The following is a 14,835-nucleotide window of genomic DNA, read 5'->3' on the forward strand; positions in this document are numbered from 1 at the left end:
CACCGATCTGGTAGTAAAACCCCCTGCTGATAAATAAAAAATGCGTACCATCTTTTCTCGGCACTTTTATAGGCAGGCACGTAGAAGGGTACCCCTCTGTAAGGACCAAGAAATTACTCTTTTTTTTTTTTATTGGAAAGTGAGTGTGTCCGCAAGCATTAACTGACTGATTGTGTCGGATTGCCTTGTATTCTTATTAGCATCTTTGTGTTAGAAAACCGGTCGCTACGCGGTTCAAGACTTTTTGATGGTGACGTCACATAGACCTAACCGTCACATATAGTGAGAAAGCTTGTCATGTACAATTCATCTTGTAGAAAAAAAACTAGGCCATAAACAAGACATAAAAGAGTGTCATACCCACAAGAAGACTTCAGGCAGGCATTAAAGAAAAAGAAACTGGATCAAAATCAGTACAGTCATTCCCATGCTACTCTTTCCACAAGCGACGCTAAATGCCCAAAGCATGCTTCTGAGAAAATAGCTCTCAAAGTTTTTGCAGTAGCTTATCTTCATCAAAATGCACCACCAGCACAGTAATCTTGTGTTCTTGCAAGCAGGCAACCTTTTGGCCCTCTAATATTTAATATAACAGGATTTGGGAAGTTTATTTGCCTCTTACCATTTACTGCAGACGCTTTTACGTAGCTTCCTGGAGTGAAAGTGCTCCAGGCTACATGTCAACATAGGACACACCGGACTGTATTGGTACTTTTGCGGCAGCGAAATATATCACAAAGCCACCTAAATAGTGGGGTATTGGTTCAGTAAAGTTTACGATCATCTCTGTCCACTACTAACGTCAAAAAAATTAATTTTCATGTCTGGAAAACCGCACCCGCACCTGCGGTGCGGGTGCGGTTTCATGGTGCTATCATGGTACTTCATGGTGCTGTCAACACCATGAAGAAGCCGCCTCTTGAAAAAGTGTCCAGCACCTTCAAGGATCGCGGCATCGTTCTGCTTCAAGCTGACAAGGAAGGTGGTTTCGCAGTGTTGCCGAAAACACTGTTCAAGGAAAAAGCTATGCGCACGATGGAGAAGAATTTCAAACCGGTTGCATTTGATCCGAAGAAGCAGAAACGCCATGCTCTTCAATTCCTGGATGACCTCAATTTAGTCAACCTCGGACTACAAGCAAAGAAAGAGGAAAAAGGTTTCCTTGAAGTATTCTTTACGGTGAAGACTCACAAACCTGGAACCCCCCTTCGAACCATTGTGTCTGAGACTGGAACGTGGCAGCGCCTTGTCAGCCGGTACCTGCAGAAGAACCTCCAAGGCATGGTGAGCAATGACCCATTCGTAGTGCGTAGCTCTTTTGAAGTTGTAGAACACTTGAGCCAGGGTTCGTACAGTGGTTTTTCTATAGTTATAGAAGACCTTTATTATTCAATCCCTCATCAAGAGTTGTTCAGAGCGGTTCAAGGCAAGATTGACTATTTTGGAGAATTAGATTTTTCAAATGATGTGGGCCTATCAAGCAACAACTTCCTGGAATCATTAAAGTTTTATTCGGATTCTACGGTTGGACAGATGGAAGACAAGTTCTATGTGTAAAGGAATGGTATATGTATCGGATCCTCGGTGGCACCCATCCTGTGCGACATCTTTTTGTCTGTGGTTAGCGCGCGCATTAGATCGAGGCTGCAAGACGGAAATGTCGTGAAAATATGTAGATATGTTGATTTTTTTATTGTCTTGAAAGGAGCTGCAGGCAAGAACTTCAACCGAATTATTGCTAACGTAGTTAGTGTTTTTGAGGATGAAAGCGAGGGATTAAAATATACCTTTGAAGTCCCAGAGAATGATGAACTTCAGTTCTTGGATATTAGGCTGCGTTTCTTGCATGACCATATATGCTGGGAGTACCTTCCGAGGTCAAAGAAGGTGCTGCTTCCTTTTGATAGTGCTCACTCCAAGCTAGTTAAGAGGGGCATCATAACGAATTGCCTTAACTCAGCCTTAACTAAGTCGTGTGTTGATGTTATGTCAGCCAGCTTTCACAATCAAATTGCCCGGCTCAAGGAAGCTGGCTATCCCTCGATGGTGATTTCAAGTGTTTGTGAAGCACTGCTGCAGAAAATTAAACGACCAGAACGGAGCACTGCAGCAGAGAAGAAAAGAAAAAACGTCCATGTCATTCCATATATTCACCGGGTGTCCCACAACTTAAGAAGAATAGCGTCCAAACACAACGCTGAAGTGGTGTTTTCTGCACCCTGCAAGCTGTCTAAATTATGTGCGATGACAAATAGATTCACGATGGCAATGCACTACGAAGCGCAGAACGCGCTACACACGATGCGTTTGCAACATGGTTTACAAGATACTACCCGTTACTTGTGGACACCAGTATATATACAGGACAGACCGGAAGGTGTTTCAATGAGAGAGCGAAGGAACACAATCTGAATGTGCGTAACAAAACGGGAAGCTTTCAGGCAGAAACATTGCAAAAAGTGCGGATGGGCGCCCACTTTTGAGATCACGCAATTTTTCAAGAAGGCAAATGGCAAAACAGAACGTGAAATCGTGGAAGCGTTTTTTATCAGGGAAGCAGGAGACAGTTGCATCAGCAAGCGATCTATTTTACTCACTGACGCTGAGATTCAATATCTCAAAGGTTTCATTTAAATCATTTCCTTCACCGTGTTTTTTGTTGGTCATCCTCTAACTTTCCATCGACTCACTCTCAATCACTGTTATCACGGTAGGTGAGCCTGCGCCTCAAAAATGGATGGTTGATTGTTTGTTGGTTTTTTGGAGTTTTTTTCTGTTGCTTGTTCATCCTTGTTAGGAACTGCTTTTATCGGTTTGTCACTTTTGGTCTTTTTATATGAGTGTGGAAGATGCGTGCCCACGGTGTAATCATGTACACGTCTTAGCTTTCAGTGAATATGTAGTTTGCATACCTGATGCTTTTGATTGGAGATTTGATTGGAATGGCGTGCTCGGTTTGATGCTTTGTAAAAACGAGCGGTAGGTGCAATAAAGATGTCAGTTGTAAGTTCAGCGCTCGTCCAGTCTACTGTGTTCCTGCATCCTCGTCCTTTATTGCGCTGTTTTTCCCCAGCTAATTATCTCTGGTCTCCGAAGTAAAGCCGGTAAAGTGGCACTCGCGCATTATCTGATAAGTAGTAAGTGTTTTGATGATAAAACGCTATGGTTTACATCACTGTTGCTTTATTACCGACCCGACAAAGGATGAAACGACGTGCCGACAACCCAGTCGGTACGCCGCCATCTAATCACCGGCTACAAGTGATGCCATCCCCCATTTTCCTCCGTGCAAAGCTAAAGTGGCTTGCACTTTGCCTCCTGTACACGTGTCACCTTTTGAACGGCACCAATTCACGTGCTTACTGTCGCGATGTGATCAACACAGAAGCAGTGGAGACAATGTCGCGAAAGAGGGCCTAGCCGACGAGCACTTTGCTGGTAAACACAGTGGCCGTCGCAGTGGCAACAGCCAATACGCCTAGTGCACTGCCTATAGAGGCGCCACTGGGGCTCTATAGATTTTCCACTTCTGGCTACACACGAGTTGCCAGAGCCAGCCAGAGCGCGTTCGTTTTTCTCGGGTTGCTCCACTCCCCGTGCGGGGCACTTCTCGCTGGGCGGGGTTTCTCGGGCTGGGCGGTTCTGGCTACCCGCGGAGAGCCCGCAGGTCGCCGGAAGATTCCAGGAAAATTTAGTTGTGGAAGCTTTCTGGAAGGTTTCGGGCTGCTTTCGGGCTAGCAGACGCCGAAAAGAGACGATGTACGCTCGTCGCCATCTTTCTGAGGACTTGACAGATCGCAATGCAGATGCTTGGGGACTACACCTTCGCTTGTCCTTATGCTCGGCATCGTTCCGCTGAGCGAGAAGGCTCGATTACGAGTGGCGGCGAGCATTTGGAGCTAATGTTTATTGCTTTATTATGTGTCCCGTGAAGTTTCCTTCTGTGAACAACACAGCGAACTGTCACGTACTAACAGCCGGCTTGCTCGACGTACACACTTTTCCCATAGTGCTCCGCATGCACACACCGCGCTCTGGAATTGCTTGAAAAAGGCCTATTGATCCAGCTACAATTCGACTGTCCGTCACTACATTTTGTGCCAATTCTGCACCAGTTTTGTGTCTACTCACATTTCTTTTTGAATCCCATTTGTGCTGCTCGTATATCCCACAATATTCATAGCCAACTAGCCATCCAGGAATTTCAAAACTTTTTCCGTTTCGTCCCATGTACTCACTTAGCCATGTCAACAGCTCCATTGGAGACCTCGCCTGTCAGATCCATCATGATGAAGAACAAGGCCTTGAGAAAGAGGTACTGGTGTCCCAGCACCCAACGTAGCGGCAGCCGCTCCACCAGGCACTTGATGGCAAAGCAGCCACCGGACTTGGCGTACCATGCCCGGTCATAGCACAGGGCACACAGCCGCTCTGCCAGGTATTCCACATGTGGCAGTTGGCAGGCCCGCTCTCGCGATGTCAGCACTGTCGCCGAGTTCTCCGTGATGAGCAGCATGGCAAGTTGACCCACCTGTTCCACAGTGCAGTAGAACCTCGTTAATTGAAACTTGAGAGAGACGAGAAAATAGAGGTTTTCAAAATGTACAGCACGGTCTTTCGACAAGCCCATAAGCTCAGTCCGCCATGTTTTGCTGGGCATAACGACGAAACCAGACACATGTTGCAGCATTTCAGGTGCTAGCTGCTGGTTTTTCGTCTTTGTTAAGCGACTTCTCAAAGCTTTGTACGCTGTTCAAGCAACCAGGGAGCCGTGACAATGCAGAAAACAAGGTAACACAGATTTTAATCGAAGCTATTGGTTACCTCAACAAACAAAAGGAAACTTACCGACGCAAACTTGCTTCGCCAATAAGATCGGCACTGTGCTTAGGTTCACAAATTACAGGAGTGCACAAAAGCACTCTTCAACCTCGGTTCTTATTTCCCCATGCAATTTAGTTGCCTTGCCTGCAATATAGCCGAATAAAATTTCGATACAATGAGCCCGTTAATAACAAACTCGAAAGTGCTGCGCAAAGTGCTCATTATCACTTTGCGTACAACTGTTTTGTTTTTTTATGCTCACAACACGATGATGGATGGGGCTTACGGAGTTCTACATTTTGAATGTCCCTTATTGCATTTGTGTAGATGGTCATTGTGCGATGGCTTGTGCTGTGTTTTTTTTTCTTTACTATACTTCATAGCTTGCCATATCTTTTACTACTGTTTGAATTCCTGACCCACTAGCCTATACAATGCTTCTGCACTTGAAGGTATGCGGACCAGATGAACAGATGAATGAATAAATTCTTGTGAAGAAAGGCCGGGTGCACCCACCTTGCAGAGTTCTTTCTCCTCATGAGCCATGATGGCTGCCAGAGCATCGACGAGCACAGATGGGTCCATGCCCTGCGTGGGTGGCCGAGTCTGGCGTAGTGGGCCAGCCTGCTGTGCCACCGCCACCAGGGTGTAGTGGTGCACCAGAGACACCAGGAACGGCAGGACTTGGCTGTGAAGCTCCTTTATAGCTGCGGCCGCTGCAGATGCATGCATACCCACACGTGTTAACCCTTTGAGGGTCGAATTTTTTCGCGAAATGCAGTTTAAGAATGTACAATTTTTTTTATTGCTGAAATAAATTCTTCAGATGAATCTATTTAAGAAAAAAAAATTGTCTAAAATTTTTTTTGCGTGACCGTAAAGTGACAAAAAAATCGTTTTTGTTGTTACATACACATGGTTTATTCGTAGTAACAACAAGCGAAATAAAAAAAACACTTATACGATTTTTTATAAATAAGAATTATGCATTGTATTAAACATAGCTCACACACATGCAAAAATACACTTGGAGAATAGTCCGCATCGGAAGACTCGCCGCTCGACTCACTAGCAGCAGGGCAACCGGCGCGCACTTCCAGAGCATAAGCGAACTGTGTGAGTGAGCGTACGGAAGAAAACTGTGTGGCTGTGCGCCCGTCCGGAAAGCGAAACGAGTGAAAAAGCTATAATAATCCTTCGTCTTATTGCCAACGAGACGGAGTTAGTTTATCCAAGTCCCCAAAACAGGAAACACAACCATAGAGGCGGCGTGTGTGTAATTAAGCGCCGCATGGAAACAGGTGTAATTGCGCCCCGGGGAGCAACAAACGACAGTACAGTCACAAGCGGTCATCCTTTGAGAGATTAGAAACCAGACAGCCATCAGCTTTGCGGCTGCGAGAAGCGATAACCACCCGAAGGACGTAACTGAAACCAGCCTCACCATGTGCGCGCATTCTTATGTGCAAGTGAAAGCCGCCACGCCACTTTGGAAAGCAAAAAAAATAATAATAATAATAAAGAAAAGGAAAAAAACCAACGGAGAGACAATGGTGAAAAAGATTCCACATATTCCCGAAGCGTAGCAGCACATGCCAAGCAAGAGAAATGACCGAGAAAGGCGTGCGTTTTAAACATACAAACTATTCCGTACATGTATTGCGAAAACCCTTTGGTGCCTGTTAGGTGATGCCGTACGTTTTCTGTATACAGTTTCTGTCAAAGACGGATTATCAGATCATAAATTGGTTTTGCTTTCTGTTAAGGAAGCACTACCCATGAAGGACTCAAAGAAGTCTACTACCTGTATAACACACTATAGTAACGCAGATGATGTTAGCATTTTGGACTGTCTTGAGTTCTCATTGTATTCTTTCGATGGGGCGACTGACGTCAACACTTTGTGGAATAGATTTAAGAACATGGTAAATAGCTGTCTGGACGAGTACGTGCCAAAACGAACCAAGGCAGTAAAAAAGCGCAATGCTTGGATTAACCGCAAAATAATTTAGCTCAAACGTAAAATAACACGCAAAAGTCGAAACAAAGAAAAAAACAAAACGGAGATTTCACAGCTTTTCCGAACACTTAAGCATATGATCGAGACTGCGAAAGATCACTTTTATTCGCAGACATTACCTAATTTTATGAGAGATTCACCACAACGTTTCTGGCGTCACCTTGCCCCTTCGCGCGAACAGATACAGTATGTGTGTGTCGACAACAATATTATTAACGACTGTACCGAAATTGCTGAAAAAATACAATGAATACTTTCATTCTGTGTTCGTCCCACCGGAGCCAATGTCCAATGATATTGCTGAGACTCGCACCGATGGTATGTTGCATATGCCTGACATTGTTTTTACAGAGGAGGGAATACTGGCATTACTGCTTAACCTTGACACTAAAAAATCGGCTGGTCCTGATAGTATCCCAAATGAATTTTTAAAATGATACACGGAATAGGTAACTAAGTATCTCTGTATCATTTTTAAGGCGTCACTAGACCAGCACAAACTACCATCTGATTGGTTGACTGCCAGAATTATTCCTGTTCATAAATCCGGTGACAGACACACCACTGGAAATTATAGACCTATTTCAATTACATCCACATGCTGCAAAATTATGGAACAGGTGATATCAAAAAGCTTGTTTAATTACTTTGAAAATTCTAATATTTTTTTTCCGAACCAACATGGTTTCAGGCAAAAACTGTCTACAGTTACACAGCTCATTGAAACTATACATGATTTTTCTAGCGTATTAAACGAGAAAGGTCAATTAAATGCTGTCTGCCTAGACTTCTCGAAAGCGTTTGACAGCGTTCCACACCTTCAACTTCTTGATAAATTGTTGTCTTGGTGTGAACATCAATATAATCAAATGGATTAAATCATATTTAGTAAGAACACAGTTTGTACAGGTAAACGGCACGAAATCCCGACTGTTGCCTGTAACGTCAGGAGTCCCCCAGGGATAGGTGCTAGGCCCTGTCATTTTTCTCAGTTATATAAATGACATTGCTGACCAGATTAACCCCAATATTAAGGTTCGACTTTTTGCAGACGACTGCCTGATTTACACCACTGTAACCAGCCGCAGTGACCAAATCGCTTTAAATTCTGCATTATTAATTATTAGTGACTGGTGCGTTATGTGGAAAATGAAAATAAACTACAGTAAGACTATGTATATAACGATAACCAATAAAATTAAAAATATAAACTCCTTCAAATACGAGATGGATGGCAAGGCTCTAAGCCATGTAAACCATTTTAAGTACCTCGGACTTACCATATCGAATGATCTAAACTGGAAAACGCACATAGACAACATATGCTCCTCGGCTGAAAAAAAAGCTCTGGTACTTGAGGCCAAAGTTAAAACTTGCTCCAGAACAAACTAAATTAACTGCGTACTTAACGCTTAACGCTTAACTCGGGTTTGCAAGTTGACTGCATCTTTTTAGACTTTCGGAAAGCTTTCGATACCGTATCTCATACCCTATTACTACTAAAGTTGTCCTACCTCAAATTGCCAAATACCCTCTGGAAGTGGTTGGAAGAGTACCTGTTAGATAGAAACCAATGCGTGATGCTTGGTGGTGTCCGCTCTTCTGATGTCTCTGTATTATCTGGAGTGCTACAGGGGTCCGTCTTAGGGCCCCTGCTTTTTCTAATATTTATCAATGACCTTACTGAACATTTGTCTTGCCGGGTGAGGTTATACGCAGATGATTGCTGCATTTACCGTGAAATTTCAAGTGAATCAGATAGTGAACTGCTACAAAATGATCTGAACAAAATCATGTCTTGGTGTTCGACTTGGAACATGACACTCAACCTGTTCAAATGCAACCTCGTAAGGTTCACAAACAAAAAACGCCCGCTGATGGCAAGCTATGTCATGAATACAACACAGCTGTCCCTTGTAACGGAATGTAAGTACCCAGCAATTTTGCTTGGAATGCCCACATAGATTACATCGTAACAAGGGCCAGCAACACACTAAACTTCTTGAGACGCAACTTTAAACAAGCACCGGCCAGCCTGAAAGAAACCCTGTATATGTCAAATGTATGCCCACTTTTGGAGTATGCGTGCAGCACTTGGGACCCTTTTACTAAGGTGAACATCGACGCTCTAGAACGCGTGCAGCTGAGAGCGGCCCATTTCGTCGCGGGTGATTACGACTTTTCTAAGAGATCTTTCGAAATCACGAACACTTTGGAATGGCCTCTTCTTGAAGACAGGAGCAAATTCTTACGTTTATCTCTGTTTCACAAAATATTCCATGGTTTAACGGGTATTCACAAAGAAAACTACATATCGGAGCCTACGTATATATCTGCTCATACTGATCACCCACTTAAAGTGCGTGATTTCGCTTCCAGAATTAACCTTTTTAAATATTCATTTTTCCCGCGATCAATTAACCAATGGAACAAACTACCTCAAGAAATTGTAGCCGCATCCAGGGAAACATTCGCCACTGCGCTTGAAGATCATATTTTATCGTAGCCTGAGCACAATTTAAAGTTGCCTACACTTTCGTTTGATCTATCTAGCGATCTAAGCTCGAGTTCTCTCTTTTTTTTTCCCCCTCCGCCTGCATTTATGTGTGTGTGTGTGTGTGTGTGTGTGTGTGTGTGTGTGTGTGTGTGTGTGTGTGTGTGTGTGTGTGTTGTGTGTGTGTGTTTGTGTGTTTGTGCGTGCGCGCACGCGCGGGCGCGTATGTATTATATATAATATGTTTTCCTTGCTGCTGTATCTCCACACACGTCAGTTTATTACGTGTCACCCTTGGATGCTTCATTATGTATCTGTATTTCTTTTATGTACACCTCAGTGTTAATGGATTGTCGCCCTTCTGCATTTCGAAATTGTTATCTCCCCCCTACACTAATGCCCAACGCGGGCGCTGTAGGTACTGTAAATAAATAAATAAATAAATAAATAAATAAATAAATAAATAAATAAAAAGCATCGTATCATCACCGAGCCTACCGAGAGACCTGTTCAACAACATGCCTACAGGGTGTTGCAAAAAGAAGACGACGCTATACGTCAGCAAGTCCAGCAGATGCTCAAGGACGACGTCATCCAGCCATCGACCAGTCCCTGGGCTTCCCTTGTTGTGTTAGTGAAGAAAAAAGATGGTACCCTGCACTTTTGCGTTGACTATCGAAAGTTGAACAAGATCACGAAGAAGGACGTTTATCCTTTACCCCGATTAGATCACTCCTTGGACCGTATATGGAACGCTCGATAATTTTCTTCCATGGATCTACGCAGTGGCTACTGGCAAATCGCAGTTGACGAGCGTGACCGTGAAAAGACCGCTTTTATTACTCCTGACGGCCTCTACGACTTCAGTCTTTCCTTTCGGCTTATGCTCGGCGCCAGCTACTTTTCAAAGAATGATGTACACGGTTCTTTCTGGGCTCAAATGGCAATCGTGTCTTGTCTACATAGACGACGTGGTGGTCTTCACGGACACCTTTGAACAGCACATCCAGCGCCTACAGACAGTTCTTGAGGCGATTTGAACAGCTGGACTTTCTCTCAAACCAGAGAAATGTCATTTTGCCTACGAGGAACTCAAGTTTCTTCGTCACGTCGTGAGCCACGCTGGTATCCGCCCAGATCCTGAGAAAACAAGCGCCGTCGCCGCATTTCCTGTGCCAACAAACAAGCGCGATCTACGCCAATTCCTGGGGCTGTGCGCGTACTACAGACGCTTTGTCAAAGGTTTTTCCAAAATCGATGAACCTCTCAACCAACTCAAGAAAGAAGGCATACCGTTTGTTTGGGGTGAGGATCAGCGGCATGCCTTTGATACCCTGCGAAGCCATTTCCACATTGACAAAAACGCTGCCACAGAGCTACAGACCGATGCCAGCAACGTCGGACTTGGAGCTGTATTGGTTCAATGGCAAAATGGCCTAGAGCGTGTGATTGCCTATGCCAGCCGAACATTATCATCAGCAGAGAAAAACTACTCTGCAACAGAAAAAGAATGCTTAGCCGTTGTTTGGGCGATAACAAAGTTTCAACCATACTTGTAGGCTGCCCTTTCAGAGTAGTCAGCGACCACTATTCTCTATGCTGGCTCGCCAATCTCAAAGATCCTTCAGGTTGTCTGGCACGGTGGAGCCTTCAGCTGCAAGAATTTGACGTTACCATCATTCACAAGTCAGGACGCAAACACATCGAAGCTGACCGTCTCTCACATGCACCAGTCGGAAGTGCCAACACAGACCTTGATGAGGACAACACTTTCCTTTCCTCCGTATCAGCAACCGACTTGGCTCAACAACAGCGCAACGACTTGGAGCTCAGCCCACTCACAGACTATCTGGAAGGGCGCAAATCCAGTCTTCCTTGAAATTTCGCATGCTCGCTAGCCTCCTTTTGTTTCCAGGATGGAATCCTTTATAAGAAGAACTTCGACCATACGCAAGCTACTTACCTGCTAGTTGCGCCGACCTCACTTTTACATGCTTGTCATGACGAACCATCGTCCAGACACCTTGGCTACACGCGCACATTGCAACGAATTCGTCGCTCCTATTACTGGCCACGTCTCATGAAGCCTGTCAAGCACTACGTTCGCACATGTCGCGACTACCAACACCGTAAGACTCCACCTGTCTCACCAGCGAGACTGTTACAACCAATCGCCACACTGGAAGCACCATTTCATCAGGATGGCATGGGCTTGCTGGGATCATTCCCAACGTCTGCGTCTGGAAATCGGTGGACTGTGGTTGCCACTGATTATTTAACACAATACTGTGATAACCGGGTAGTCCTGGGCCATGCCGGTCACCGGACCAAATCACACACACGTACGTTGGCGGGTTACACACGACTGCTGGTCATATGCGCCGTATTTATTTCCTTGCAACATCGACGCCCCCGGGCGCCAGAACGGCAAACTAATCTTATCACATCCCTCCCACTTTATTAATGGATGCAAACAATTTGTTCAAGGTGAGTAGCGCGATACTGGTCGTCGAATTCTGGTACTTCAACGCAGGACAGGAGTACTGGGTGTTGTGACAGCAAGTTCCGTTTCCCTCGCCACGTCTTCCCTGGGATCTTGCCTAGACTCGGTGTCGTGAAGGCGATCCGGAGTTAGCTGCCTCTGACCCACGTCCAAGCTTGGAGCCAGAACTGTAGCTACTGGGCTGCCCGACTCTTGGTTGTCTGCACTTAGTTCCTCAGGGGGCTGGCGGATGTGATCCAGATGTCGAGTTAAACGCCGTCCGTCCTCCAGTAGAACATCCATGGACGAAGTGCGTTGTTCGGTGACGACTGCAGGGAGCCACGCAGGACCTGGACGGAAGTTCCTTGCGAACACCTGGTCACCAGGGTTACCCAAAACCCTGGGTCTTGTTCCTTGGTCGCATCTGATTTTCTGCTTCTGTAGCACCTTAGTCCTGAGGTCTGGGTGTAGCAGGTCCAACGCAGTCCTCAGCTTCCGCCCCAACAACAGCTCCGACGGACAGCAAGCCGTGACCTCGTGAGGCGTTGACCTGTAAGTCAGGGCATGCGGGCAATTTGAGTGCGAATATCTCCAGGGCCAGCCTTCCGCAACTTGTTTTTGACCGTCTGCACTGGCCGCTCTGCAGCACCGTTAGACGCTGGATGATACGGTGGCACCAGCATTCGCCTCACACCGTTTTTCTTGAGGAATGTGGAGTAGAGCTCACTGGTAAATGCTGGCCCATTATCCGACACGACCACATCTGGAAGGCCTTGGTTTGCGAACATAATTCGCATGCAGGAAATAGTTGCTTCAGCCGAGGGTGTCGAGACCGGGAACACTTCAATCCACTTTGAGAACGCATCGACTGCGATAAAAAAATAGGTGTTCCTGTAAGGACCGGCATAGTCCACATGCAGCCGTGACTACGGTTTCTCCGGGAACGGCCAGGACATGACAGGCACTGGTCGTGACACTCTTTGATGCTCCTGGCACATACGGCACCTTTGAATGGTTATTGCTATGTCGTTATCCAAGCTAGGCCACCATACATGGCTACGCGCAAACTGCCTTCATTTTGGACAGTCCTGGATGACTCTCATGCAGCAACTGGAGGACTTCCATTTGTAAGGATTTTGGAACAATGACTCTGTTGCCCCACAATAGACAATTCCCTTGCACACTCATCTCATGAAAGCGCGTCTCGTAGGGTCTTCCCTCTGACCCTAGGTTTATCTGCCAGCCTGACCACAACGCTGCTCTTACTTTCGACAGCACCGGGTCTGTGGACGTAGCTGCCGCAACAGCATTTGACGACAGCACCCCTGGGTATGCTCCTTCCAGCATTAACACTTCGGCAGGGCAGTCAACAACAAATTCGGCAGTTGGCAGAGGTAGCCGGCTTAACCCATCGGCATGTGCAATTTGTGAACCCGGCCTATACTTCAGGTTGTAACTGTACCCCGACAGCAACAAGGCCCACCTTAGCACTCTCGGAGAACAGGATTCGGGAACTGGTTTGTCTGCTGCGAGCAGGCCGAGCAGTGGTTTGTGATCTGTGACGGCCTCGAAATGCCGGCCCCATAAGTACTGCCTGAACTTTGTAACGCCAAATACAAGGCTCAGTGCCTCCTTGTCTAATTGGCTGTAGTTTTTCTCCGCGGTTGCCAGGCTGCGGGAAGCAAAACCAATGGGGCGCTCTTCTCCAGATGGCTCTCGCTGCGCCAGTACTGCTCCAATACCGAAGGGAGAGGCATCAGTGACAAGCACAGTTGGCTTTCCTGGGTCAAAGTGTGCCAATATAGCAGCAGAAACCAATAGCTCCTTGCTTCTCCGAAATGCCTGCTCTTCATCAGTTGCCCAGCGCCACGGTGTTCCCGACGCCAACAAACTATTGAGCGGCTGTAACACGGCAGAAAGGTTTGGCAAAAACCTTCTGTAAAAATTAACCAACCCGAGGTAACTCTGAAGTTCCTTGACCGCTCGGGGTGCGGGGGCTTCCAGCACTGCTTCAGTCTTAGCCGGGTTCGGACGCAGCCCAGCCGCACTAATGATATGACCGAAGTACTGGACTTCTGGTCTCAAGAATTCGCATTTGAATAACTTCAGTCGTAGTCCCACGGTTTTCAGGCGATCCAACACTCGGCCCAAATTCTCCCAATGCTCTTTGTCACTGGTTCCTGTGACCAGAATATCGTCAAGTACACTACAACATGGTCAAGGTCGTGCAAAAGATTTTCCCTCTCTCGCTCAAATATAGCCGGAGCTGACGAAACCCCGAACGGCAGCCTTGTGAATCGATATAACCCCCTCGGGGTGTTAATGGTGACTAGCTCTTGGCACTTCTCATCGAGTAGGACCTGCTGGTAGGCGTCTTGCAAGTCAAGCTTTGTGAACTTCTTGCCCCCGGTAAGCCGCGCAAAAAGTTCCTCAATCCTAGGAATGGGGCAGGACTCGACGACTGTCACCGGGTTTATGGTAGTCTTAAAATCGCCACAGACCCGAACCCGGCCGTCGCGCTTCAATACAGGAACGATGGGCGCGGCCCACTGATAAGTTTTCACCGGTTTGATAACGCCTTCCCGTTCCATCCTCTGTAGTTCTTCAAAAACCCGATCACGCAAAGCAAATGGTATCGGACGTGCCTTGACAAAACGTGGCTTCGCGCCCCTTTGTACGGATATAGAAGCTGCAACGCCGTGAAACGTGCCAAGCTGCTCCAAAAAAACTTCGTGATATTGGCTTACCAGGTCTCTGCAGCAAGCATGGTTCCCTGCAGCAAGTATTGGCACTGTTCAAGGATTGCCTAAAGCCGCTAACTCTCACGTACGAGATTCCTGAGAACGGATCCCTGAGATTCTTGGACCTTAGGCTTTCCTTTTCGAGTAACCACATATGTTGGAGATATGAGCCTCGTGCGAAAAAACCCTTGTTGCCTTTCGCCTCTGCACACAGCAAGCTTGTCAAGCGCGGAATTGCTCGTGCCTGTCTACACAACGCTTTGACCAAGTCCTG

At 46.3% G+C, this 14,835-nt stretch overlaps 1 protein-coding gene across 1 annotated transcript in view; it reads right to left on the reverse strand.

Moving 5' to 3' along the window:
* Nucleotides 1–5,556, reverse strand: part of LOC119381076 (transformation/transcription domain-associated protein) — a 54,839-nt gene extending 49,283 nt beyond the window's left edge. Inside the window, exons 1-2 of the mRNA XM_037649063.1 lie at nt 5,341–5,556; nt 4,239–4,531 (exon numbers count right to left, since the gene is read on the reverse strand). Coding sequence (XP_037504991.1) covers nt 4,239–4,531; nt 5,341–5,556 — 509 coding nt within the window. The remainder of the gene's footprint in view (nt 1–4,238; nt 4,532–5,340) is intronic.
* Nucleotides 5,557–14,835: the final 9,279 nt, after the last annotated feature.

Source organism: Rhipicephalus sanguineus, chromosome 2, assembly GCF_013339695.2.
Source record: "Rhipicephalus sanguineus isolate Rsan-2018 chromosome 2, BIME_Rsan_1.4, whole genome shotgun sequence".
In the NCBI taxonomy this organism is placed as follows: Eukaryota; Metazoa; Arthropoda; class Arachnida; order Ixodida; family Ixodidae; genus Rhipicephalus; species Rhipicephalus sanguineus.